At 44.1% G+C, this 22,019-nt stretch overlaps 1 protein-coding gene across 9 annotated transcripts in view; it reads left to right on the plus strand.

Annotated features, from left to right (window-relative positions):
* si:ch73-287m6.1 (RIMS-binding protein 2) overlaps positions 1-21,696 on the plus strand; it is a 28,084-nt gene extending 6,388 nt beyond the window's left edge. For 2 of the 9 annotated variants that reach the window (XM_037265712.1, XM_037265719.1), the window contains 22 exons: positions 7,673-7,762; positions 8,805-8,927; positions 9,541-9,627; positions 10,806-10,856; positions 11,454-11,658; positions 12,285-12,442; positions 12,569-12,648; positions 12,718-12,827; positions 13,409-14,224; positions 14,622-14,645; positions 15,178-15,329; positions 15,610-16,356; positions 16,429-16,584; positions 16,803-16,949; positions 17,738-17,840; positions 17,985-18,098; positions 18,730-18,893; positions 18,960-19,128; positions 19,199-19,299; positions 19,490-19,561; positions 19,626-19,790; positions 21,156-21,696. In XM_037265712.1, the coding sequence (XP_037121607.1) occupies positions 7,673-7,762; positions 8,805-8,927; positions 9,541-9,627; positions 10,806-10,856; positions 11,454-11,658; positions 12,285-12,442; positions 12,569-12,648; positions 12,718-12,827; positions 13,409-14,224; positions 14,622-14,645; positions 15,178-15,329; positions 15,610-16,356; positions 16,429-16,584; positions 16,803-16,949; positions 17,738-17,840; positions 17,985-18,098; positions 18,730-18,893; positions 18,960-19,128; positions 19,199-19,299; positions 19,490-19,561; positions 19,626-19,790; positions 21,156-21,380 (4,059 nt within the window). In that variant the 3' untranslated portion in view covers positions 21,381-21,696. Of the gene's footprint in view, positions 1-7,672; positions 7,763-8,804; positions 8,928-9,540; positions 9,628-10,805; positions 10,857-11,453; positions 11,659-12,284; positions 12,443-12,568; positions 12,649-12,717; positions 12,828-13,408; positions 14,225-14,621; positions 14,646-15,177; positions 15,330-15,609; positions 16,357-16,428; positions 16,585-16,802; positions 16,950-17,737; positions 17,841-17,984; positions 18,099-18,729; positions 18,894-18,959; positions 19,129-19,198; positions 19,300-19,489; positions 19,562-19,625; positions 20,488-21,088 lie in introns of those variants that run through there. The other 7 variants (XM_037265713.1, XM_037265716.1, XM_037265717.1 and 4 more) reach the window with 7 other exon arrangements.
* The last annotated feature ends 323 nt before the right edge of the window (positions 21,697-22,019 follow it).

Consider the following 22,019-nt stretch of genomic DNA (forward strand, 5'->3'; position numbering starts at 1 on the left):
TAGCCTCCTTGATACAGTGGATGGATGGTTAGCATAGCTTGGCAAGCTGCATGGGAGCAACCTGACTGCATGTGACATCAGGAGGGATGAAGGGAGGGATGTCCAAGAGAGAGATGGAAGAATTTGGAATCTGGGGGATTTGATGTTTTAGTCTATGTTTCTTGACTTAAAAGCTGAGCCACCTGTTTGGAGATGGGTGTGTGTGTGTGTTTTTACGGCGAGGGGGTGGGGTTTGTCTTCAGCTGTAATTATTATTTTCTTTTGTGTGCATGTAGAGGGAGTGACGTTATTGGTTTGGAAACATGCGTACACATGTTCGAGTAAGGAGTATGGGGGGGGTTAAATGTGTGGCGGCTTTGTGAAATGAATTGATCTGGTGTGTGTGTAGTGGGCGTAGTGTGTGTGAGCGTGAACCGTTTTTGGTAACCTGAGCTTTTCCTGGTTCCTGCATGCTGCCAGGTGTTGGGAGTTTTAACACACTCATGTCTACTCAGCAAGGTTATAATGGGTTTGGATTTTTCATCTTTTTCTTTTTTTTTTTTTTTTTTTAAATATCATTAGTTTGAATGAGTTTTTAGAGCAGATATTTTTATTTGCTTTAAAAAAAAATACTTCATTTTATTGTGTATTAGTATTATTTTTAATATGGAGTATTTATTGAATGCCTGATTGGCACACATGGATTTTAAAAATTGTGATGTCACCTCTTTCTGCTTTTATTGATGACATCTCTTTAAACGCTGCAACTCCCCAAGGTTCCTTTTACGTCACCGCCTTGTGGTTTGTCGTGGAAATGTGGTTGGCCAAAGAGCCACAAGCAAAGAACTTGTATCAGTTACCTTCAAACAGTAGTCCAGTACGAGCTCACGACACAGTTGCAGCATTCCACATGACAGCTTTCTTCATCATCACACCCACGCATTTTCACTCTATTATTTACACGCATGCACGCCGTATGCTCTCATTGCACATTCATGTCATTTGTCATCACTGTGGGAATCGCAAAGACTTCGGCTTTCCTGTATAAGTCGATGTATAGAAAAGATAATTCAATGTGATGTCAATATGAGCTTTTGCATTTCTGATTTTGACCTAACTTCTTAGGTCAAAATAACCCAGAACTGGCTCCGCCCCTTTTGGATTGGTTATTGGTTTATGAGTGGACTACAAAAATGAAAATGTCTGTCCTTTTATAATCTGAAAATGACACAGTTCCTCCACTGTGGTGATATAACAATAAACACAAAAATATTTTTTAAAAATACACACGCAGAGAAGGTGTCATGTATTGAGTTGAAACCCGAAACATTCTGTGAGTCATCCAGCAGCTTCCAAATGTTGTGCTTAAATTTGGCCTATATAAAAGAGCATCAGCTATGGTAAATATTTCTATCATCCAGATATCTCCAAGAAAGCCGTCTCTGTAGCAACCACGTCATCCCCCCTTCCCCCTTTTGCCTGCTTGTTCATGCAACATGTGAGGCTTCCATAGTTAGGCCCGAAGACGAGCGAGTCCCGTATTGATTGCGAGTGTACCCGCCATAAGTGTCGATGCCATTTAGCCGTCGGGAAGCGCACGGAAGGGAATGAAATTGAAGCAACTTTTCCTCCTCACGTTTCCTGGCAGCTCTTCAACATGCACGCAAGACATATTTGAAGGGGAGATGGAGCACTGCGGGAGGAAAATGGATGCGGGCGGGGCCGAAAGAGAGTGGATGTCGGATGAAAGTCAGTCGTAAAACTGAATTGGGGCTCTGCTTGATATGCAGGTGATCTACTTGAACACAGATAACATGATATTACAAATAATCATTTATTCATGAATGCAACTGGCAGTACGTTGGAGCTAGCTAGCTATTGCTACATCCTGAAAATGCATTTTTCTGAAAATGAGGGCATTTTCATATTATAATTTCAGTTTATCTTTTGTATAACCACTCATTTTCAAATTGACTTTGTTATTGTTAGTTTTGATCTACTGAAACGTCCTTGGTGTGGACGCTTTAGAGCGCCTCATCGTTCGCTATGAGTGCTCACGCGGCAGGAAGAAAAATTCGGGGAAATAAAGTCACCATTGTCAATCGTGAATGGGATGAGGCGGAAATTAAAGTTTGTTGTGGACCTCTGCGCTCCTCTGGCCACTGTGTTTAATTCGGTGATGCTTTTGTATACCACTAGAGGGAGCCCACATACCAATAGCAGAGCCTCTCGATTTAGAGAATTACTTGCCTATGCTCTTTGGGATTGGCTGGCGACTAGTCCTGGGTTAACCCCACCTCTTGTCCAAGGTCAGCTCCAGTTGGACCACGACCCAAATTTGGACTGCCACTTTATAAAATGGATGGCTACTAATGTAACTGTCCAGCCTCATCATCTTACAGAGAATCTATTAAAAGTCAGGAAACTCCCGTGGATCCCTCAAAGCCTCATTGATCCTGAAGTTATACGATCTCTTAGAGTTTTTGGCACAGCACCGCGCCACGGCTCAAAGTAGCTTGTTTTTTTGTTTTGCTACATAATCTCTCCACGCCAGGCGAGAGGAGCCCTTCAGGGAAGACACATGCTGATAGAAGATCTGTTAATTCCACATCACTAATCGGGTGTCCCCCGGTAATTTAATTTTTCTCCTCCTTTCGTGTTTCTTCACAGGCGCTTTTGTTTCACTTTTACTTGTCTTGCTGCTCAGTCTTTCTTGATAGCATCTGCAGTGGGGAGGCTTTAGTGCTGAAAGGGCATCTATTGAGGGAAGGAGCCAGAGAGGAGTTCACAATGTCACACACAAGTCTGTTCCAGGTGACATGACAGCTCTTGTTCTGCTGTAACTCTCACCGATTTGCTTTGAGCCGCTGGGACTGGAACACCTGAGCCTTCCTTATTTTGCAGCCTTTTGATAACATCTTTCTTCTGTGGGGAAAAAATAAATAATAAAAACAAGGGTGTCAAGATGTCTGCTGACACTCCCGGGTGAAGTTTACTTTCAAGCTAAACATAAAATGAAAAAACAATCGTGCCCTTAAAAAGAAAAACTTTGTTGATTTTCTAAAAATTATTTACACGCAACATCATACTCCCCCTTAAATAATTTTAGTTTTGTCAATATTTTGCTTCATATATAAAAACAAATAATCTGGACTGATTAATCGGTTATCGCAATTTTATTCCGCCTACCTAGACAAAAAAACAAACAAATCAAAAATCATATCAGTCGAATCCCTATTTTTACACATTTTCTTCTGCTTGGTATCGCCAATTTGTTTCTGCTTGTTTGCTGATATACGCTCGTCTGTGTGGATCCAGATTGCAAAAAAAAAAACAAAAAAAAAACATGAAAGCCACCCTTGAATGCTTTGTGTGTATTTCTAGCAGGCTGTGCATTTTAGCAACTGTGCAACGGGGTCAGGCGTGAATTATTTAGCGCCTGTGAATACTTGTATGTTTCCCTCCAAAATTGGGGTCACGCGAGTGTTTGTAGATTGTGGCTCTCAATATGAACCCGCAGCGTCTTGTGTGGTGGCCTGCAGATTTTTTTTTGCTTCCAAGTTGACATCCTAGCTTTGTGCGTGCTTGATCATCGAGATGCCGGCTTGCACGCGCCTATTGGTGTTTGGAGCAAGACATCCCACCCGAGCAATTCTGTAAGCGTGCATGAAGGTCCACCCAAGCACGTGTAATCCCTAACCAGCTTTCGGGCTCCTCATTAGCATTACACTGATCTTCCTCCGAACTTCTTCTTCTTTCCCCCGCCTTGTGATGTGCTTTGCCTAGCTCAGGGGAACGTGAGGTCCTGTTCACATCAAAAGTGTTTTGTCATCAATGTGACTGGAGGCTTTGTAGTGCTCTTTCGCACACATCGACTGCGTCCATCGTCTTTGAACATACATACATACAGCACACACACACATTGCTATACATACTCCTGCGCCCTCATTTTCCCGGGAGGCACTTGCATTCTCAAGGGTCAATGTTTTAGCCTATGACGGCTCCTCGTACATTTGATCGTATAGCGTGTCACATGTCGGCTCAGACATTCTAGCTCGCATGAGCTAAATCTACACCATAATTTAAGGATGGCTGTAGTTTTGACATTTTTATTTAAAACATACGTAGCCACATCATATGGTGGATCTAGTGGCAAGATGCTAATTTGAAGGCAGTGTCTACTAAACAAAACAATCTATTAAACAAAAACACACAAATAATCAAGATACACAAATTGCTTAATTGTTTAGATTGTATTGACTTATTCTGATATATTTGTATAAAGCACAACAATAGAGTAAATAAAACAATACTGTAAAATTTTTCAGCATTTTTAGTACTATTGAATTTTTTGAGGAAGCTGGAACGCATTCATGACTTTTACATTCATCCTAATGGGAAAAGACGACTTGACTTCCACGCATGAAAATTATTATTCAATGAAAAAGTATAAAAAAGAAATAAGGCACTTATATGACAAAGAGAAGAAAAATCAAATAATACGACCGTCGCAGCGGCGGATTAAAACGAAAAAACAAACAGCACACTGGCAAACGTTCCAGGAAGTGAGCTGGGGATGACTCACTGGGGATGCTGACGAAGAGTGAGCCCAATGACGACAATGTTTGCGCTTTACGTAGTGGAGAACTTAATCTCTCTTGACGTCGGCGCCGGGCCTCCTCCTGCCACTCCTCTGTCACCTTTAAACCCACAAACATATATAGTATTTATATTTGTACTCTAAAGCAGATTAACCCCTCGTAAATATTTAATGCAACACCTGTAGAGACACAGTAGCGGTATAGGCTAAAAAAAAAAAAAAAACGGATGAATTATCTATCCGTGACATTATGGTCATGGATAGATCCGATTTAAAATCCACCCTGTGGCGCACCGCATTAACGGTACGCATGTGTTAATCACACAGCTGGGCGTTATTTTGCAGGAAGGATGGATGTCGAACACGAGAGGTGGTAGTGTTTGACCGTTTTCAAACTAATACGATGAATCGATTGGCTTTCTGCGGCTCATTGGGAATAATGGCTTTCAGAGTTGTGTTGTCACATTATGCGCAAAAGCGTCATTAGAAACGCCTGAAGTCGACGCTGCGGCAGTGATTAGGGTTGAAATATGGTTCTGGTTCCATTGGACTCCATCTGCAAGCCCATAAGTGCAAAACTACGCTCACAGGTATATTGGTAGAAGCAATATGGCCTCCGTTTAAGTTTGTCTATTTATGTCTTAATTGACTTTTCTATCTACAGTATTTTGCCTTCTGGGATGAAACCAAAATGAGATTCCGACATTTGTTTTTTTTTACATGTTATTTTAAGTTGCATCTGTCTTATTTGTACTCAATTATTGTTTTGGTTATGTCGTAAACACACTCACTGGTTTCCAATTTACACTAATCCAAGATCATGTTCATTTAATTGTTACAATTAATTCCCTTTAGTCAACGTTTCACAGGCACGGCATGAAAACATTCATTAGTCCGTAAATAAATCATGCAGGCAGCTAAGAATAGAGTGTCGACACGAACCTAAATGTAGGAAGCAAGATAAAGATTTTCCCTGGGAAAAAAAAAAAAAAAAAAAGCCGACATGATTTAATTGTAGGATGACCCAGTCGGAATAATTCTGAAACTAGGCTGTGGTTAAAAACTCTTTTTTGGCAAACAGGTGCAACTCCGTTTTTGTCCCCGATGGTTAGCGACCCTTGCCTCCAAATATTACATAAACCAAAATGAAGCCAAATGAATTCTGAGTGAAGTTCACACACCTGCTGAGACGTTGGCTACTGTGAACAGATTTTGGGCCGGAGGCTAAATAAATTAGTTTTGCAAGAAAATGTTACTCAGCGTGGGTTGAGAAAATGCGTGTTCTAGCAAAGATAAGAGACAATTAAAAAATATATATTACCAAGATGATATTATCAGTGCTATCAGCTACACCGTCGTGTTTATTTGTGCGTCTGCGTATTAATTCTAGCTCCAATTGGCACGAGGTCCAGTGTGTGTCCTTCAGCTTTTGCCGCGCAGTGATGTGTTTACAAGATGTTCTGGGGTGTTAAGCTGAGCTGTGAATGTGCGATTCACTGGAAATGGCAAAGACAAGCCCGGCTATTCCCGAGGCTGATAAAAAAAGAAGCCTTGCTTTTATTTTTTATTCTCTTTGCATCCCATCTGACTGCAAGCTTGTTTGCCATACGTCCCGGGACATTAGCACAGATCACCCAATTAGCAAGACCAACATTGGCTGGCGCTAGAGTGAGGTGTGCTTTGTAGAAGTTTCATGTTGCAAAATAAAAAGACTCTCAGCAGTCTTGCTGTCCTTGTCTGCTCTCTGCCCTCCATGCTAAAAAGATGGATGAGCAGCCAAAGTGAGCTGCTCCTGCATCTCGTTTCTTACAAGGCTTATTGATATTGATTTTTTTGTTTTGTTTTTGGACATCTGACATATGTCCATAAAGTTTAACACTATTTTTGGAGTAACTGTCAGGTTCATCTTTAGAGGACATGGTTTGTTTATTTTAGAAAACATATTATAATCTTTAATTCATTTTATTAAAACAAATCAATCAATCTATTTTAAAGGTCAAGAAAAATATCATTTTGGTTATATTTATATTTATTATTATTATTTATTTATTATTGAATATATTATTCGTTATTTTTTTCTCGCTGGGCCAATGGCGAGTACCAACATCGTTGCCATGGTAACCGGGGAACAGGGCTGGGAATTGAATAGGCACACAAGGCCTTCTACTTTTGTGAGCAAAGTGTAAAGCGTGAAGAGAAAAAAAACCGAGCACCTATAAAAACAAAGGTTTTCACTCACGGAGACAGCACTTTGCACAATAAACCGTGTTTATGTGGTTAAGGATACATCGGCAAGTTTTTGTAGCCTCCTTAACCTGCATGAAGTCGTAGTACCGTGCATGCCGGGATATGACCGGACGGTCACATTGAAATCACTCTGCAGTGCTCCGAGCTGTGACGGGAGGAGAGCGTTGGCCTACTTTGAGTCTGGCGTAATTATGTAATGCTTGAGTACCTGCAGCGCCAGCGGCATGACAACTTGTGGCCATGAATGTGAGCAGTGCACAGTGCAGACAGGAAGTTGCTTAGACAGGAAATTTCCTTGTCTTGATTTTTCAGTTTTTTTTTTTTTTTTTTTTTTGTGCACGCAAGATGAAGCACTTCATATTATGAGACTATTAAAAGAATATAATATAATATAATATAATATAATATAATGAGAGAAATTAAAGTCATATTTTTTTAAATGTAATATCCCAATATTAAAACTTCATAATGTAACATTCCGATTTTATTCTTGTCCCTTAAGACTTCTTTCCTCCGGACTTTCACTTTTTTTTTTTTCCCGAACAATTCTTCCTTAGTGTGTCACTCATCTCCTGAGTGGTTTTATAATCCTCTCAAAGTTTTCCAATTTCTCTTAAAAACATCCAAGCAACCAAATCAGCAACCGTCACTCTCCTCACCACCTTCCCCGACGTCTTTGCCTTCCTCTTTCCATTTCTTTTATGGCTTTTAAAAGCTTAGAGGCGCTTCCCTGCAGAAGCGACCTGAGTCTCTTCTGTTGCTTACATAACGAATTTCGTTACACAGCGTGGCAAACGTATGTCGTTGGACGTTAATGCTGACAGCGCACTTTTTTTTCCTCAACAGAGAGCAAAGCTCCACGCTGCCTTGCAGGAGAAAAATCGTCTCAATCTGCAGCTGATTGGCCGTCACCTGAAGGCATCCAAATATGACCAGGTGATGTTTCCACTCATGTGAAAGAAAGAGTGGCGCTGACCACCCGTGATGATCTGTGATAATCTACCCTGGTTGTCTTTCACAAAAGAGTCGCTCTTGACATCCATCCAAGGGCTTCCACTTGCGAGTTTGCTCCACAAAAAGGTTCCCATCTGTGCACAAACAATCGACACACACACACACACACACACAAAAGGAAAAGCAGGGCCAACATCTTGCCAACCTGACAGATTGCATGAAGGAAGAGTGCGGACAATCCCTCTGACCCTTGGCAAAAAGCTTATTTGGCATATTTAGCATAGCAATTAGAGGAAAGTTTTTATTTCTATCCAAACAAGGACTACATAAGGAGTGAATAGAAGTTTTGCATCATATATTGTACATATACGTATATACGTACATATACATAGACATACGTATATATACATATAAGTACATATATAAAGATACAGCTATTCTATTTTATTCTATATATACATACATATAGTATGTCTGCAATTTAATATTGTGGGTTGTGTGTCCAATTAGTTAAACAGCTCAAATAATTACTGCAGTTTTATTATGCCCATTTCAAGACTTTTTCCATAATTATTATGAGATAATTCTGAAGAGTCAATGAACAAATTCCCCCCTGCAAGTTTTGTGCACTTCAAATACACGGCGTTATCTTTTGTGGGCTCATGCGCTCGTTTAATTAATGAGATGATTGGCATACAGCGTCGGGAGGGATCCTACCAGGCCACATTTGTAGAAAACTTTGTGGCTTAGGGCGTGTGAGTGATGAAGGCGGGCAGACTTAACGCTCACGTCAGCAGCGCGCTTTCATCAACGTTAAATGGCAATGTGCTGATGAATTCTTGCTCCGACTGCGAACCCCCAATCAACCCTGCAGTCAAAAGTTAAAACTGCCTCCCTTAATAATTGGAACAAGTGGCGAGGACAGACATTGTATTATTCACTCGCTAGTTCTCATTTAATCAACGACACGAAAGCGATGAATTATGCAACCGCAAACATTTCTTCATTTTTGTCGTACACGTAGGTACAGTCTGACTTCCATCAGCTGAAAGAGACGCTTGCCGTGGTGAGTCAGGAGAGAGACGCGGCCCAACAGCAGCGTACCCAACTTCGAGGCCAAGTGGAGAACCTGGAACAGGTTCTCAAGGTGAGACGTGTTTCTGATGATGTCACACATTGAACCTCGAGATGTTCCTGGCTGTACAATAATCACATTGTTCCTTTTCCTGAACCAGAAAGACCTTTTAAGAATAACTTTCCCACATTAGGCCAAATGTGATTTCCATTGTTTGTGTCTCGTCCCGGCCTGCTCGGAAGTGACAGCAAAGCTGCTGCTTTGAATCAAATAGCCGACCGACGTCTCTGGACTGTAAATCGATGAAGCCAGCTTTTGCTTCTAGAATGTACTGTCAGAGCAATTTGCTGAAATCTTGCAGAGGTTTTAAAAAAATAAATAAAAAAAAAGTGATTTTTCAGTATTCGTAGACAGGCCCTCCGCAGATCTGTAGCTTAGTGCCTCTCAGTGATTATGCAAAGCGGCTGCTGCCTGATTTAGTTTAGGGCACCTCTGAGCCATTCAGAGCAAAAAAGGCTTTTGGAGACAAGAGTGAAAAATTGTTGCGGCGTGGCTAAAGTGGTCGTCTCCCAAGCCAAAGGTGCGAGATACTGAAACCCCCCACTTGACATGCATGTTAGATTTATTAATGAGTCTTTATTATGAGTGCAAAGGTATTTACAGTTTTTTGTCCATATTTGGACAGCATATGCACCAGACTGTCGAGGAGAAGCAGCGGCCACAAACAGAGCATGAGCAGGCCAAGCAGAAGGAGATCCATCAATTGCAAAAGGTATGGAAAAAAATACCAATTGTAGTAGATATATAACTTTTTTTTTTTTTACTTGCGATCTTAAAAAGAGCCGAAAATAGATTTTTTTCCTTCAGTGTCATAATATTTTTGTCATTCATTCACTGTCATTCAAATGTATTTAATTTATGTTAATGCATTATTACCTCCACCAAGGCATTATGATCTCCACTACATCTAGTTTGGAATATGGAAATGGATATTTGTGCTGAGTCACCACTGAGTGGAAAATACAATGCTTGTTGCCGCATCGTTTCCTGCTTGGGTTTCTAAAAATGTCCTTTTTGTTGTTAAATTTATATTCCTTTCAAGCTGTCTTTCCTGTAGCCTACACACATTTTTTTTTTTTGAGGCGTGTTGTCTGATATCTTTTAAGCTGCTGTCCCCAATGAACCGAATCCTCCTTGTAATCATTGACTGTAAAATGTAAAGGATTCAATACACTTAGTGTATTAATCATATATATTTGTATATGTATATATATAAAAAATATATAATATATTATATATATAATATATGTATATTATTATATATATTGTATATTTTTTTATGCAGCTTCACAGTATTCAATATTGCTAATTTATACACCATTGGAAATGTAAAATAAAATTGTGAATCACTTCAATTAAGTGTTCAAGTGTATTAAAATGTCTTCCCACGATTGTGCCTGTACATTAACTACCATGTGTTCAGCCACCTACGTATAATCATAGGGCGCAGATGCTTACATTAATTATGTTCTACTGACTCACTCAGGTAATGCAAATTGCGTAACCAAAGCGGCAAATAATGCTCTCTGCCCACACACATGATTGTTATTCATCCCTGATAATTACCAATTTAGATACTAAAAATTGGATGATCTTAAAAATATGGAAATAGTGACCATTCCAAATGATGCTTCATCCCCCAAAAGGTTCTTAAAAGTTTTTAAAATGATCCCAAGTGAGGAAAAGCAAATTCTTTGTAGTTTAAAGCCGTTCTTAGTGTTCCTTGCCTGGAAAGACGTGTGACAGTTCATTAAAGGCGTACGAGGCAACTTGTCTCCGTGGTGAGTGGTGTTGACTGCATGTCAGGTGCGCGCTGTCCTCTTGAAGCCCTACGGATCTTGATTATTGTGTCATGTGTCAGTGTGTGTCTTCTTCTTTTTCTTCGTCCAGGCCCGCCTTCAAGCAGACCGTGACCATGAGCAAGCCGTACAACTGTTAGAGGTAAGTAAATAAAAAATGATTAGTAGGGGGAGTGTAATCTGAGATCAGTCTGCTAATTCCCACAATGCAACGTTATGTTTTGCTTTCATTTCCATTCACATCATCATCTTTCATTTTTACTATAATTTCTTTTTTTTTTCTTTGCTTCTGTCCTCCCCCTCTTTCTTTTTTTTTTTTTAACAGAACAATCACAGCAGAATGTTTCAGGTATTCTCCCCTCTATGATTCCCCCCCCCCCCCCCCCCCCACATATTAAATAATATCCATTGATAAAAACTAAACCGTAATGTACCTTTCTGGCAGTACTGTTGTTATACGAATTATTTAATGTCTCTAGGTTGTATAATCCAGTTACCCCATAGCGGTGCTTAATGTAAATCGTGTTATATGAGCAGCGGTGCAGACGACTTCACACGTTTACGTGTTGATTAGACTGCGGTGGGATTTTGCACAAAATGCTGCTTTCAGCTCTTAAGGGACGTTTTTTCTAATTGACTCTCTGATGGAATTGGCACATCTGTAATCTTCTATTTCGAAGACTCGTGTATGTTAATTCTGCACTTCATTTTGCCCTCTCATCATTCTTTTCTGTCAAAGGTCCAGATTTGTGACCTGGAGCAGACATGCGGGTCACAGAGTGAAAACTTCCATCATCTGTCCAAAGAGCTGCTGGAATTCCGTTTACAATCCCATCCCGTGGAAATCCTCCTAAGTAAAGCCCCCGCCAAATCCTTCAATTTTCTCTCGGCGGAGGAGCGGCTCCCTGAAGTTGTTGTCGGATTTGAAAGCCAGACAGAAGCAGGTAGGCCCGGACTTTATTCTTGTCAAATATTCATTTTGGACTTATAATATTTTGACGATATTTAAAGTAACACCAAAGCTTTGCCGTCTGCTAGCTTGTCGCTAACGCACAATGCAAAACTCCATAAACAGGCTAATGAACGGAAACTGACATTTTCTGTCTTACTTATAGTAGTTGTCATGATCCACAAACGGTTATATTCTATTTAATTAGTTACTATTATTGTAAAATACACAATTATAGACTGCGGGGGTGTCGCAAATGGCCTAGCCATAGTTGTGGTTACACACTTTGGGCAAATGCATCAGATTAGTAACAGGCTGACCACAGGAGCTCAGTGATACACTGTCACTACCAGCTCTAATTTCCTCCAGCCATTCGTCTGTCTGCACTGGTACACTACAATTTGTGTTCCCTGCATTTTTCATGTGTTTAACCCCAAGGACATTGATGGTATTTAAGGACAAATGCGCCGCACGTGCTCGTTGACGGGGCCAAACGGGCCTCGGATGTTGGCCTGCTCACTCACTTTAACAGGAGATCAATAGACGGGCAATGAGACGCAAATGGCTTGCAGGAGGAATGACAGTTGCTCTTTAATTGTGATGGAAATCAATTTCTCCCAGGCGATGAGAGAGCGCCAAACGCACCACCACTGAACTCCAAGTTCTCGCAGTGCCCAAAGCAGACCGGAGACAGGGATAGCACAGATTGGCCGTCTGTCGAGTCCCGCACCGTGAAAACGGAACGCGCCAGCTGCACTCAGCGGCTGACCCCATCAGCGGTGAGTCTTCAAACCTTGGATTCAAGCCTATTGGTGTCAAAGAAGTATGTCGAGGTGATACATGAGATCTTTGTATGTTGGAAATGAAATTATGGAAATTAACTGGGGTTTGTTGTCAAGCTACAGATGGAGGATGAACCAAGCCCATCACCCAGGTCCAAGCCTCGCTACACAGGCCAGGTCCGACTTTGCACTGCCCGATACAGGTGAGGATCCTCAGCTTCTTCATTTGTTGGTTTAGAATCCATTTATAAAGCTTCAAATTCTTCTTTTAGTTACAATCCCTATGACGGACCAAATGAACATCCTGAAGCAGAGCTCCCTCTTGTGGCTGGGAAGTATCTGTATGTGTACGGCAACATGGATGACGATGGATTCTACGAAGGTGATTTTTTTTTTTTATTTGCCTGAGGAAAAGTTCTTTTGCTGTCTCAACAACTGACTTTAGAGCTTTGCTATCAAATCTCCAAAGCATTATAACGGCCTCTCAATCAGACGCAATGCTAATCCCCAATAGCGAGCAAGCCTTCGGGGCCGGCGCAGGATGCCGCAGACGCCGTTGCGCTCAGCTGCACTGACTCATTAAAGCTGGAAGGGGAGGGGGAGGGGGGTTGAGATTGCATGGCGGCATGGAGGAGGCGTTGTGGGTTTAACCATGAAGGAGAGAGACCAAGCTGTTGTCAAGATGGGACCTCGGTTTCTTTTAGCTTGATGACTAATCCAGCTGGGCTCGCCTTAATCATAAGCACACGCACGCACACACAGCTATAACGAGTCACCGGCGGGGTTCCGTGGATGGAAGAAAATACGATAGTGAGCTTTTCTGATAACAGAAGAATAATCACAGTCCTTGAATAAGCTGTGAACTGAAGTTGTAGTTCGGCGTCGAACGTGCAACAATGCCCAAACCCCCCAAATTAAGACACAACTTCAACCCGCCACTCTCTACTTGTTTTTTAAACATAGGGGAGCTGCTGGACGGCCAGCGAGGACTTGTCCCATCAAACTTTGTCGAGTTTGTCCAGGACAAGGAGAAGCTGTCCATTCAAGCCGGAGATGGAGAAGATCTTGGCCCGGTCGAACGTACATCCCAAGCCTTGATGCCCGTGGATGGAGGTCCCGGCCAGGATGTTCTCCTGGGCTCGGCGAACGCCTTGGTACCCTGTAGCAACGGCACGGTTGGCCCCCTGGACCCGGAGGACCTGGCTGAAGACGTTGTGCCTTATCCCCGAAAGATCACTCTGATCAAGCAGCTGGCGCGAAGCGTCATCGTAGCTTGGGAGCCTCCGGTCGTGCCTTTGGGCTGGGGGAACATCTCCGGCTACAACGTGTTAGCGGACGGGGAGATGCGAGCCAGCATACAGTTTGGCGGGCGTACCAAATGCTTACTGGAGAAACTGGACCTGGACGGATGCGTCCACCGCGTGTCGGTACAGAGCGTCACCGACAGGGGCTTGTCGGACGAACTACGCTGCACCCTCTTAGTGGGAGCCAACGTTGTAGTGGCGCCTTGCGGCCTCCGGGTGGATGACATCCAGCGAGACACAGCCGAGCTCTCCTGGTTGCCTAGCAACAGCAACTACGGTCACACCGTCTTCTTGGACGGAGTGGAGCACGCGGCGTTGAAGCCGGGGAGATACAGACTACGTTTCTTCAACTTAAAGCCGCTGACGGTGTACAAAGTGTCGGTGGTGGCACAGCCTCACCAGGTGCCATGGCAACTGCCTTTGGAGCAGAGGGAGAGGAAGGAAGCGGGAGTGGAATTCTGCACTCAGGCTGCAGGTCAGCACTACATCACGGAGACTCACGTTTGCATTGCTTCATAGTCCCCGATAGACCTTGTCAATACTTCTTCCGAAAAGATAGCTGCGGCTGCATATTTGTGTTTACTTTCAGGTTTTAATGCAATGTCAATTTGTGTTACCAGCCGCAACATTCGGTAAACCAGCCCAATCCAATAAGCACTCTGGCCACAATCCGACTCAATTTTATTGACACTGTTGGCGCACTAACAGAAAAATATCCAAACTGATTTCATTTATTGTTGGTAGACATCTATATAAAAAAAAAAATCAGCTTGTGTGCCCGATGTTGTGACTGGTGAGTGGGGCTGCACTAAACTACAGATGAGTCCAACATTTCCTCACTGTGCCATTGTTGTGTATTGTATCTCGTCTAGGTCCAACACCCTATTGCAGAACAGGTCAGAATCAAATATCAAATCCTGAACTGAATTTCACATACATCTCACTTCACGAATGATGGAAGGCAATCTCCAAACTAAATAAAATGCAATTTTGCTCAGCTTTCCTCACGACACATTACTAATGAGCACTAAACCAAGCACCGCCAGATATGATCGTGTATAATACTTATGAGTCATTCTCCTTGCCTGTAGCATAGCCCCGGCCTAACTATTATGTAATTTAAAACAGTGGCAACGTAGTATGAATAGGCATTTGTTTCGGCATACAGTAAATGCAGATTTGCATGTCATTAATATCCTGCAAAACAACTTGTAAGTCGTGTTATTTGGCACACCACGTGATCACAATACTGCACACTTATTATGCAGCATGCAGTTAGAAATGATCCCATTTAGTTCTTTGGAGACTTCTGCAACCACATCACACCCTTCCTGTGCATGTTGGTGCTTTTGGGGAATGCTTTAGAATCGTTCTCCCGTTTGGATATGGAATATGAAATAATTTAACACGCCTTGTTTTACTTCCCAGGTCCTCCCCTGCCTCCGCAAGATGTGCAGGTGCTCTGTGGGCAGGCACCAGGGGTCCTACAGGTCCGTTGGAAGCCCCCCCTATTGTCTCCGTCAGGCACGTCCAATGGTGCCAATGTCCTTGGCTATGCTGTCTGCACTAAAGGACAGAAGGTGAGGTGGATTTTTTTTTCTTACTCATCTCTGGTTATGGATGACTCCTCTGCATGCTAAGGTTCTGTGATCAAAACTGGGTCACTCATGACTGTGTATACGTTTTCAGTATGCTGCTCGTATCTCTAATCTGTCACAATACCAAAACCGCATATCGTTTCAGTCGGATTCTTGACTTTGCCTCTTCTGCCCTCTGGTGACGACCAGACGGAATCACCTGGATGCTTTTATTCAGTCGGTTGCTTGGTTACAGGTTCACTTGTGTGTGTCTTGAAACCAGATTGCAGAGGTGATGTTCCCAATGGCGGACTACGTGACGGTGGAGATGACGAGGATACAGTGCCTGGAGGCCAGGGAGGTGATAGTCCGGACGCTGTCCGCACAGGGAGAGTCGCAGGACTCCCACGTGGCCCTCATTCCAAACAACCTGCTCGTGCCTCTACCTCCGCTTCCTCTGCCAGCGCCAATGCACCCCCATCCCCACGGCCAACCTCACCTTACATCCCCTCACCACCCTCACGCCCCCCTGCAGCTTCCTGCCCCGCCCCAAGCCCACGGACAGCCGGCCCCACGCCATCCCTACCCCCATGCCCCGCACCCTCAACCGAGAGTCCCTCACCCAGGCGGGCCCCAACCAAACCAGAGTCGACCGCCGCACCCTCATCCGCAACAGCCCCTGCACCTCCACCAAGGTCCCAGGCCCCAGCACCGACTGCCTCTGCAGCCCCACGCCCATCCCCACCCCGTACCTCAGAGACCAGTAAGTGCCAGAGACCTGGATGCCAAAGAGCAAGCCGCCCACCACGGAGCTGCCGTCCCGCCCGGTTGGGACCTTGCACGCTCCCCTTCGTCCCAGCCGCCCATACCCATGCAGGGCCACACCCTTGAGCCCCCTCCCCCTGGCAATCCACGTTGCCCCTCCCCTCAGAGGATTCTACCACAACCGAGAGGCACTCTTATCCCAGACAACGTGGCCAAAGCCATCGCCCGGGAAGCGGCGCAGAGGGTGGCGGCGGAGAGCGGCAAGGTCTGACCACACCTGACCACTCCTGGTTGTCACGGCAACACTCCAGTTACACCCTCCTGTCTCGCATTTCAGGGGGACCGGAGACCTGTTAGCTACGGTGAACAGGGTCAGTCCTTTCACCAGCATCACTCTGATGAAGACGAGGAAGACGAAGAAGGGTTCCCACGTCGCCGCCGACGAGGACCTTCGGTCGACGAGTTCCTCCGAGGCTCTGAGCTAGGAAGGCCGGTATGTGAAACGGGACGAGCCCTTCTCACAGAATCACCGACCTTACACAAGCGGGAGAGAGGCAAATGTGGCTGGTTGCATGCCAAGTGCCAACGCGACCGTGCCGGCGTCACTGTGTGTGCGTTTGTTTGTCACGCGTGTTTGGTGTGTGCACGTCTGTACGTATGTATGTGGACTTAAACAAGCGGGTCTGTGTGTTTGTGTGTGACTGTCAAAAGCCTCACTATAGTCACAATGAAGATTATCACAGCGAGAGCAGCCGCGGCTCTGACCTGTCTGACATCATGGAAGAGGATGAGGAGGAGCTGTACTCAGAGATGCAGCTGGACGAGGGACGCCGACGCAACTCGCACAACACACCCAAGGTGCAGTTCTTTGCACTTGCTGTACTTAGACTCAAATTTACTGTTGCGAACTGCACAGGCACAGATATTTGACTGCTGCCTTTTCTTGCACTGGATATGTGTTGTTAGCGTGTGTGCCGAGTTTAGGGTAGAGTACAGTGGAACCTCCTAATTGGAGAAACGAAAAGAAGAAGTCAGCATTCCTAACTGTTATAAATATTAGATCAAGACAAATTAAGCACCGTTTCAAAAACTAGGACAAAGTCAAACTAGTGACAGACAAGGACCGTGGTGCCTCCAGAAGTTTCATTATTTGCAAATCATCTTTCCCCATTGAGATGAATAGAGATGCAAACAATCCGTTCCAGCTCGCCTAAAAACACAAAAATTCAACACCAAATCAATTTAATAAATGCACAAACCAAAACGGCCCTTCTTGTTCTTCTTCTGTGTGGTTTATTGTTGGTAGGCAAACCAGTTCAACTAATTGTTACTGCCATCTAGTGGTTGGGAGGACTTAAGCCATTTTGACTTTAACATTAAGAGCAGACACCATTATTTCACATCTCCTTCTCTTTGATCTGAATGATTATTCCAGAACAATACACTTTCTTGAAGGCTTGTTTGTGTGTGTTTTCTGTGTGCGTCAGCGTGTCTGTGTTTCAGTGTGCCTGTCTGCGAGCGCTGCATGAGTTTGTTTACATACAATTTGTTGGACTATGTCAACGCACATGACTGCATATTGTTCACAAACACTACCGTAGGAAATTGAACTGACGTGTGAATAGTTGCTGTCTTCTGCATTGTAGTCAAACACTCCCTCTAGAGGCCGTCACGACCGGGAGGGCGGGCGAAAGATTCATCACGGTGGCTCGCAGCCTCAGAGACGACCTCTGATGGTCCCTGCCATCGGTCAGTACAACCCGGGTTCATTTATGTTTACACTAAGGCTCCATGCATGAGATACTGACATACTTTTAAATGTCTTTCTACTTGCCACATGATTCTGTCTTATTATTATACATTGTAGCACCTTCTGATTGGTGTTTCCTGTAGAAGTAACCTTTGAGAATAACAGTGAGGGAAACATCACGGAGAACTATGGCAGAGTAGCTCGGTTCAGGACCGGGTCTTCCCGCAGGCACGGGGGCGGCACCAGGTCTCCCCAGGGTACGTGCTGCAACCTGCAGACTGAGTCTTAGCAAGTTGGCAAACGGCAAGAAGGAGATGGAGACAATTGCGAATGGGGTTGCAAAGGGCTGGAAAGTTGTCTGGTCATTTTCCACGTCAATAAATTTAGAACCATTTCAGGGTGGAAACTTTTCAGTGTGAGTTCCAGAATTTTGCAACACTACCCGCAAGTGTCTGTTTCTCTTTTGATTCGTACTCACCCTGTCGAATGGCACCATTGAACTGCACAGATGGAAGAGCCACTTAAGTCCACAGTTTGACTGATTGCACCAAGACCGCTCCCCTCACTGCCTCACTGCCCCCTCCCCTTTTTTTGGTTATCACACAAGTGACACTTTTGGAAGCATTTTAGCATGAACTTTTCCGTTTGGTTGGGCATTTGGGGTTTGATGCATCTATTAACAAGATAAAAAAATAATGTATGTTCCCAATCTTGTCTGTGTGTCACTTCCTGTTTTGTCTCACCCATTGACTAGTATGCAACCAAAAATTACCATCAATGTGTATTTGGCCATTTCAGCATGCTAACAAGCTGCTGCCACATAATAGCTGATGTCAGCAAAACAAAAACAAAAAAAAGCACTTTTTATTTCTTATTTGTGTGTTGAAGATGGCTACAGGGATCGTCACTCTCCCACCTACTTTGATGAGTCGGAGCCAGAGGAGGCCTTTCGGGTATTTGTGGCGCTCTTCGACTACGACCCTCTGTCCATGTCCCCTAACCCAGACGCGGCCGATGAAGAGTTGCCCTTCAAAGAGGGACAAATCATCAGGGTGAGAGGTTCACGTTCATATATTGTACTTTACACATATAATGTATTGCCGCCTCTTCTTCACCAGATATTTGGTGATAAAGACACCGACGGGTTCTACCGAGGAGAAGTAAGAGGCAGGATGGGGCTGATTCCGTGTAACATGGTGTCCGAGATACGAGCGGAGGATGACGAAACTATGGATGAACTCATCAAACAAGGCTTCCTACCTCTCAGCACCCCGGTGGACCGATTAGGTACTAAACATCAGATGAATGCCGGTCAATTGATGACTAAATGATAAAAATCATTGATTGTGACTTTCAGAGCAGAACAGAAGAGGCCTCCGTCGAGGTGAGGCCTCCAGGAGGATGGTGGCATTGTATGACTATGACCCCCGAGAGAGCTCGCCGAATGTTGACGTTGAGGTATCGTATATCAGTGGCTGAGGATAATAATGTAAAAAAATATATAATGAAAAAAATGTAAAATATAAATAATAAAATATAAAATAAAAAAGAAATAATAAAATATTTAAAAAAAAAAAAAAGTAAAATATAGAAATAAAATGATGTAAAAAAACAAAAAACACTAATAAATATTACTCCCCTCTGACAGGCTGAGCTGACCTTCTGCACCGGTGACATCATCGCAGTATTTGGTGATATCGATGAAGACGGCTTCTATTATGTGAGTCTTCTCAATGATCATGTATTTCGCTTTCGGGCACTGAGTCCTCCCCCCTCCTCCATAGGGTGAGATCAACGGCCACCGCGGTCTGGTTCCCTCCAACTTCCTGGAAGAAGTGCCTGACGACGTGGAGGTGTATCTGACCGATACGCCCTCCAACTTCCCCCCCGAGGAGCCCGCCAACCGGCTCCCCGCCAACTCTGCCGCCAGCGTCCCGGAGGGCAAACGGGTACACCATCACCATCGCCGCTCTCAGCGCTAAGGCCCTGTTGCTCATCCATTGCCCCCCTCTCCTCTCTTTGATTTCCGTCTCTCGCTTGCTCCACGTGTGTGTGCCTCCATCGTGTGTGTTTCTTGTCCGTGTGGTGGCTGTGGTGACCGACTAACAACCCTCCCCCCTCCCCCTTCCTGCTCTGTCACCGTCGGGAACAAGGGGGCGACCAAAACCAAAAACAATCGAGTGTAACACCTTTCTGAGTCTCAGAGAAAGGAAGAAGCAAAGCCTGACGTGGACAGAGAGAGAGAGAGAATAGACTCTGCGGGGGGATGGGGAGGGGGACGGGGGGGTTCTTGCATGCTTGAGGACTCATTCCTTCCATTTGTACCTCTTTGCACTGAAACACAAAAATCTCATTGTGGTTATTGTGTATGGCAACAATAATGACAAGTGCTTTAATAACACCTACACTGAACAACAAAAAAATATCATTGGAGAACAAAAAAACAAAAAGCATGCCTTTTTCATACAGTTCCATTTTCTAATGACTCTTGACTGTTGTGTTTCCCGAAAAGAGGCTTTGTTTCTTTTGTGTATGTTGCACACACATCAATCTATTTTTCAGCTCTGTTTTGAGGCCAAAATTAACGGAAGCACATCCCGACTGTATTGTTACAAAGGAACAATAAAAGAAATGAGAAGAAAGAGAGAAAAAAAATTGGATATTAAAAACCTTTTTTGGCGCTCTCTGTGTTGTTGTGTGTGTCAATGTTTTCATTGTGGTGCATTGTGGTCTGTGGGTTCTTTCTGATGGTGACTTACGCTGCTACATTTTCTTCCTTATTTTTTTTTTTCATTTTCTCCCTCTCACCCTGCTTGTCCAAAATAAAAAAAAATTAAAAGAAATTCATCTCACCCCCCCTACAGTAAGTCAACAACTTGAGATACCAAACTAGCAGCTCAAATGCGCTCCAGCTTGAGGTCACAGAGTTTTTTTTTTTTTTTTTAAATAACACGATACTGTCTCCCAAACAAAAGTGTGCATCAGGCTAACGCATTTAGAAGACAAGCCATGGTATCTCCAGTTGTGTCCTTGGGTGTTGTACTTGATGAGTTCCATCATGGCCGACTGGTGGCGGACTCTTCCGGCTTTGTCAAACAACTTCTTCCTCAGTGTTTCCACAACATCTATCCTTTTGTTCAAACATGCAAATTTTAAATAGACGTCTCCTGAGATAGGTTCCAGCTCAAAATGAACATCGGACCCTTCTATGTGGACTGTTTTCTGTTAAAACAATCACGACCTCTAGGAACTTGGAGACAACATTGTACTCTCCAACACGTCCTTGCTTTCCTCCCCATGGCATCTCTCCTCAGATCACCACGGAAACGCTGGTCGATAACGACGTCACGCCCGTCCGAGCGCCGTCCCCGATCGTCCGCCCGCTGCTGCCGGGCACCATGCGACCCCTCAGCCCGACGAGAGGACCAACCAGCCTTCCCCTGGACCTGCGGGACCATCAAGATTTTGCAAACAAAAAAAAGAAAGGACTCCTCTCCAAGGGGAAGAAGTTACTCAAGCGACTGTCCCCTGCCAAATAAAAATGTACAGTGTAGCCGCTCGACATTCTGATTTTCTCCGGGACTGAGCTTCGTTCAGTTCCTCTGTTTTCCAAATCGATGACGTTCTGTATAGTGCCAAAATTGACCACAAAAAACACATTACTGTGATGTATTTTTAATCAAGAGATTCTTTTCATGACATATATTTAAGTTTTGCTGAGAAACTATTCATGCAGGGTACCTGGGAATGGTTACATACCGTGTCCTGTATATTTTGCTTGGGTTGAAAAAGTGATACAAGCTGCTAACGTGACGGGCTCTATTTTTTGTCACGACGTAAATCTAGCGTGGCGTGTAGCGTTTCCCTGCGCGGAGGCCAATTTGGCAAATATGCGCAGGCTGGCGGATCTGTGAGCGGGAGGGCTGCGCCGACGAGGGCGTGATCACAGTCGACCTCAAATTGACCAAAATCGAGTGAGAACTGGTGCAGACCAGTTTTTAGACGTGATCTGAACGCTCATACTTATCCCAAGGACACAGTTTGGTAAAAACCCGTCTGCCAAATTGCCAAACACGCCTTAGACCGGAACAACAATCAGGCGCAGGTGCGTCCCCGACGGAAATAGAGCCCTAAGGCTTTATTCAGTGCAATATTGTATACAGGCGGTAGCATATGTG

This window comes from Syngnathus acus, chromosome 12, assembly GCF_901709675.1.
Source record: "Syngnathus acus chromosome 12, fSynAcu1.2, whole genome shotgun sequence".
NCBI lineage: Eukaryota > Metazoa > Chordata > Actinopteri > Syngnathiformes > Syngnathidae > Syngnathus > Syngnathus acus.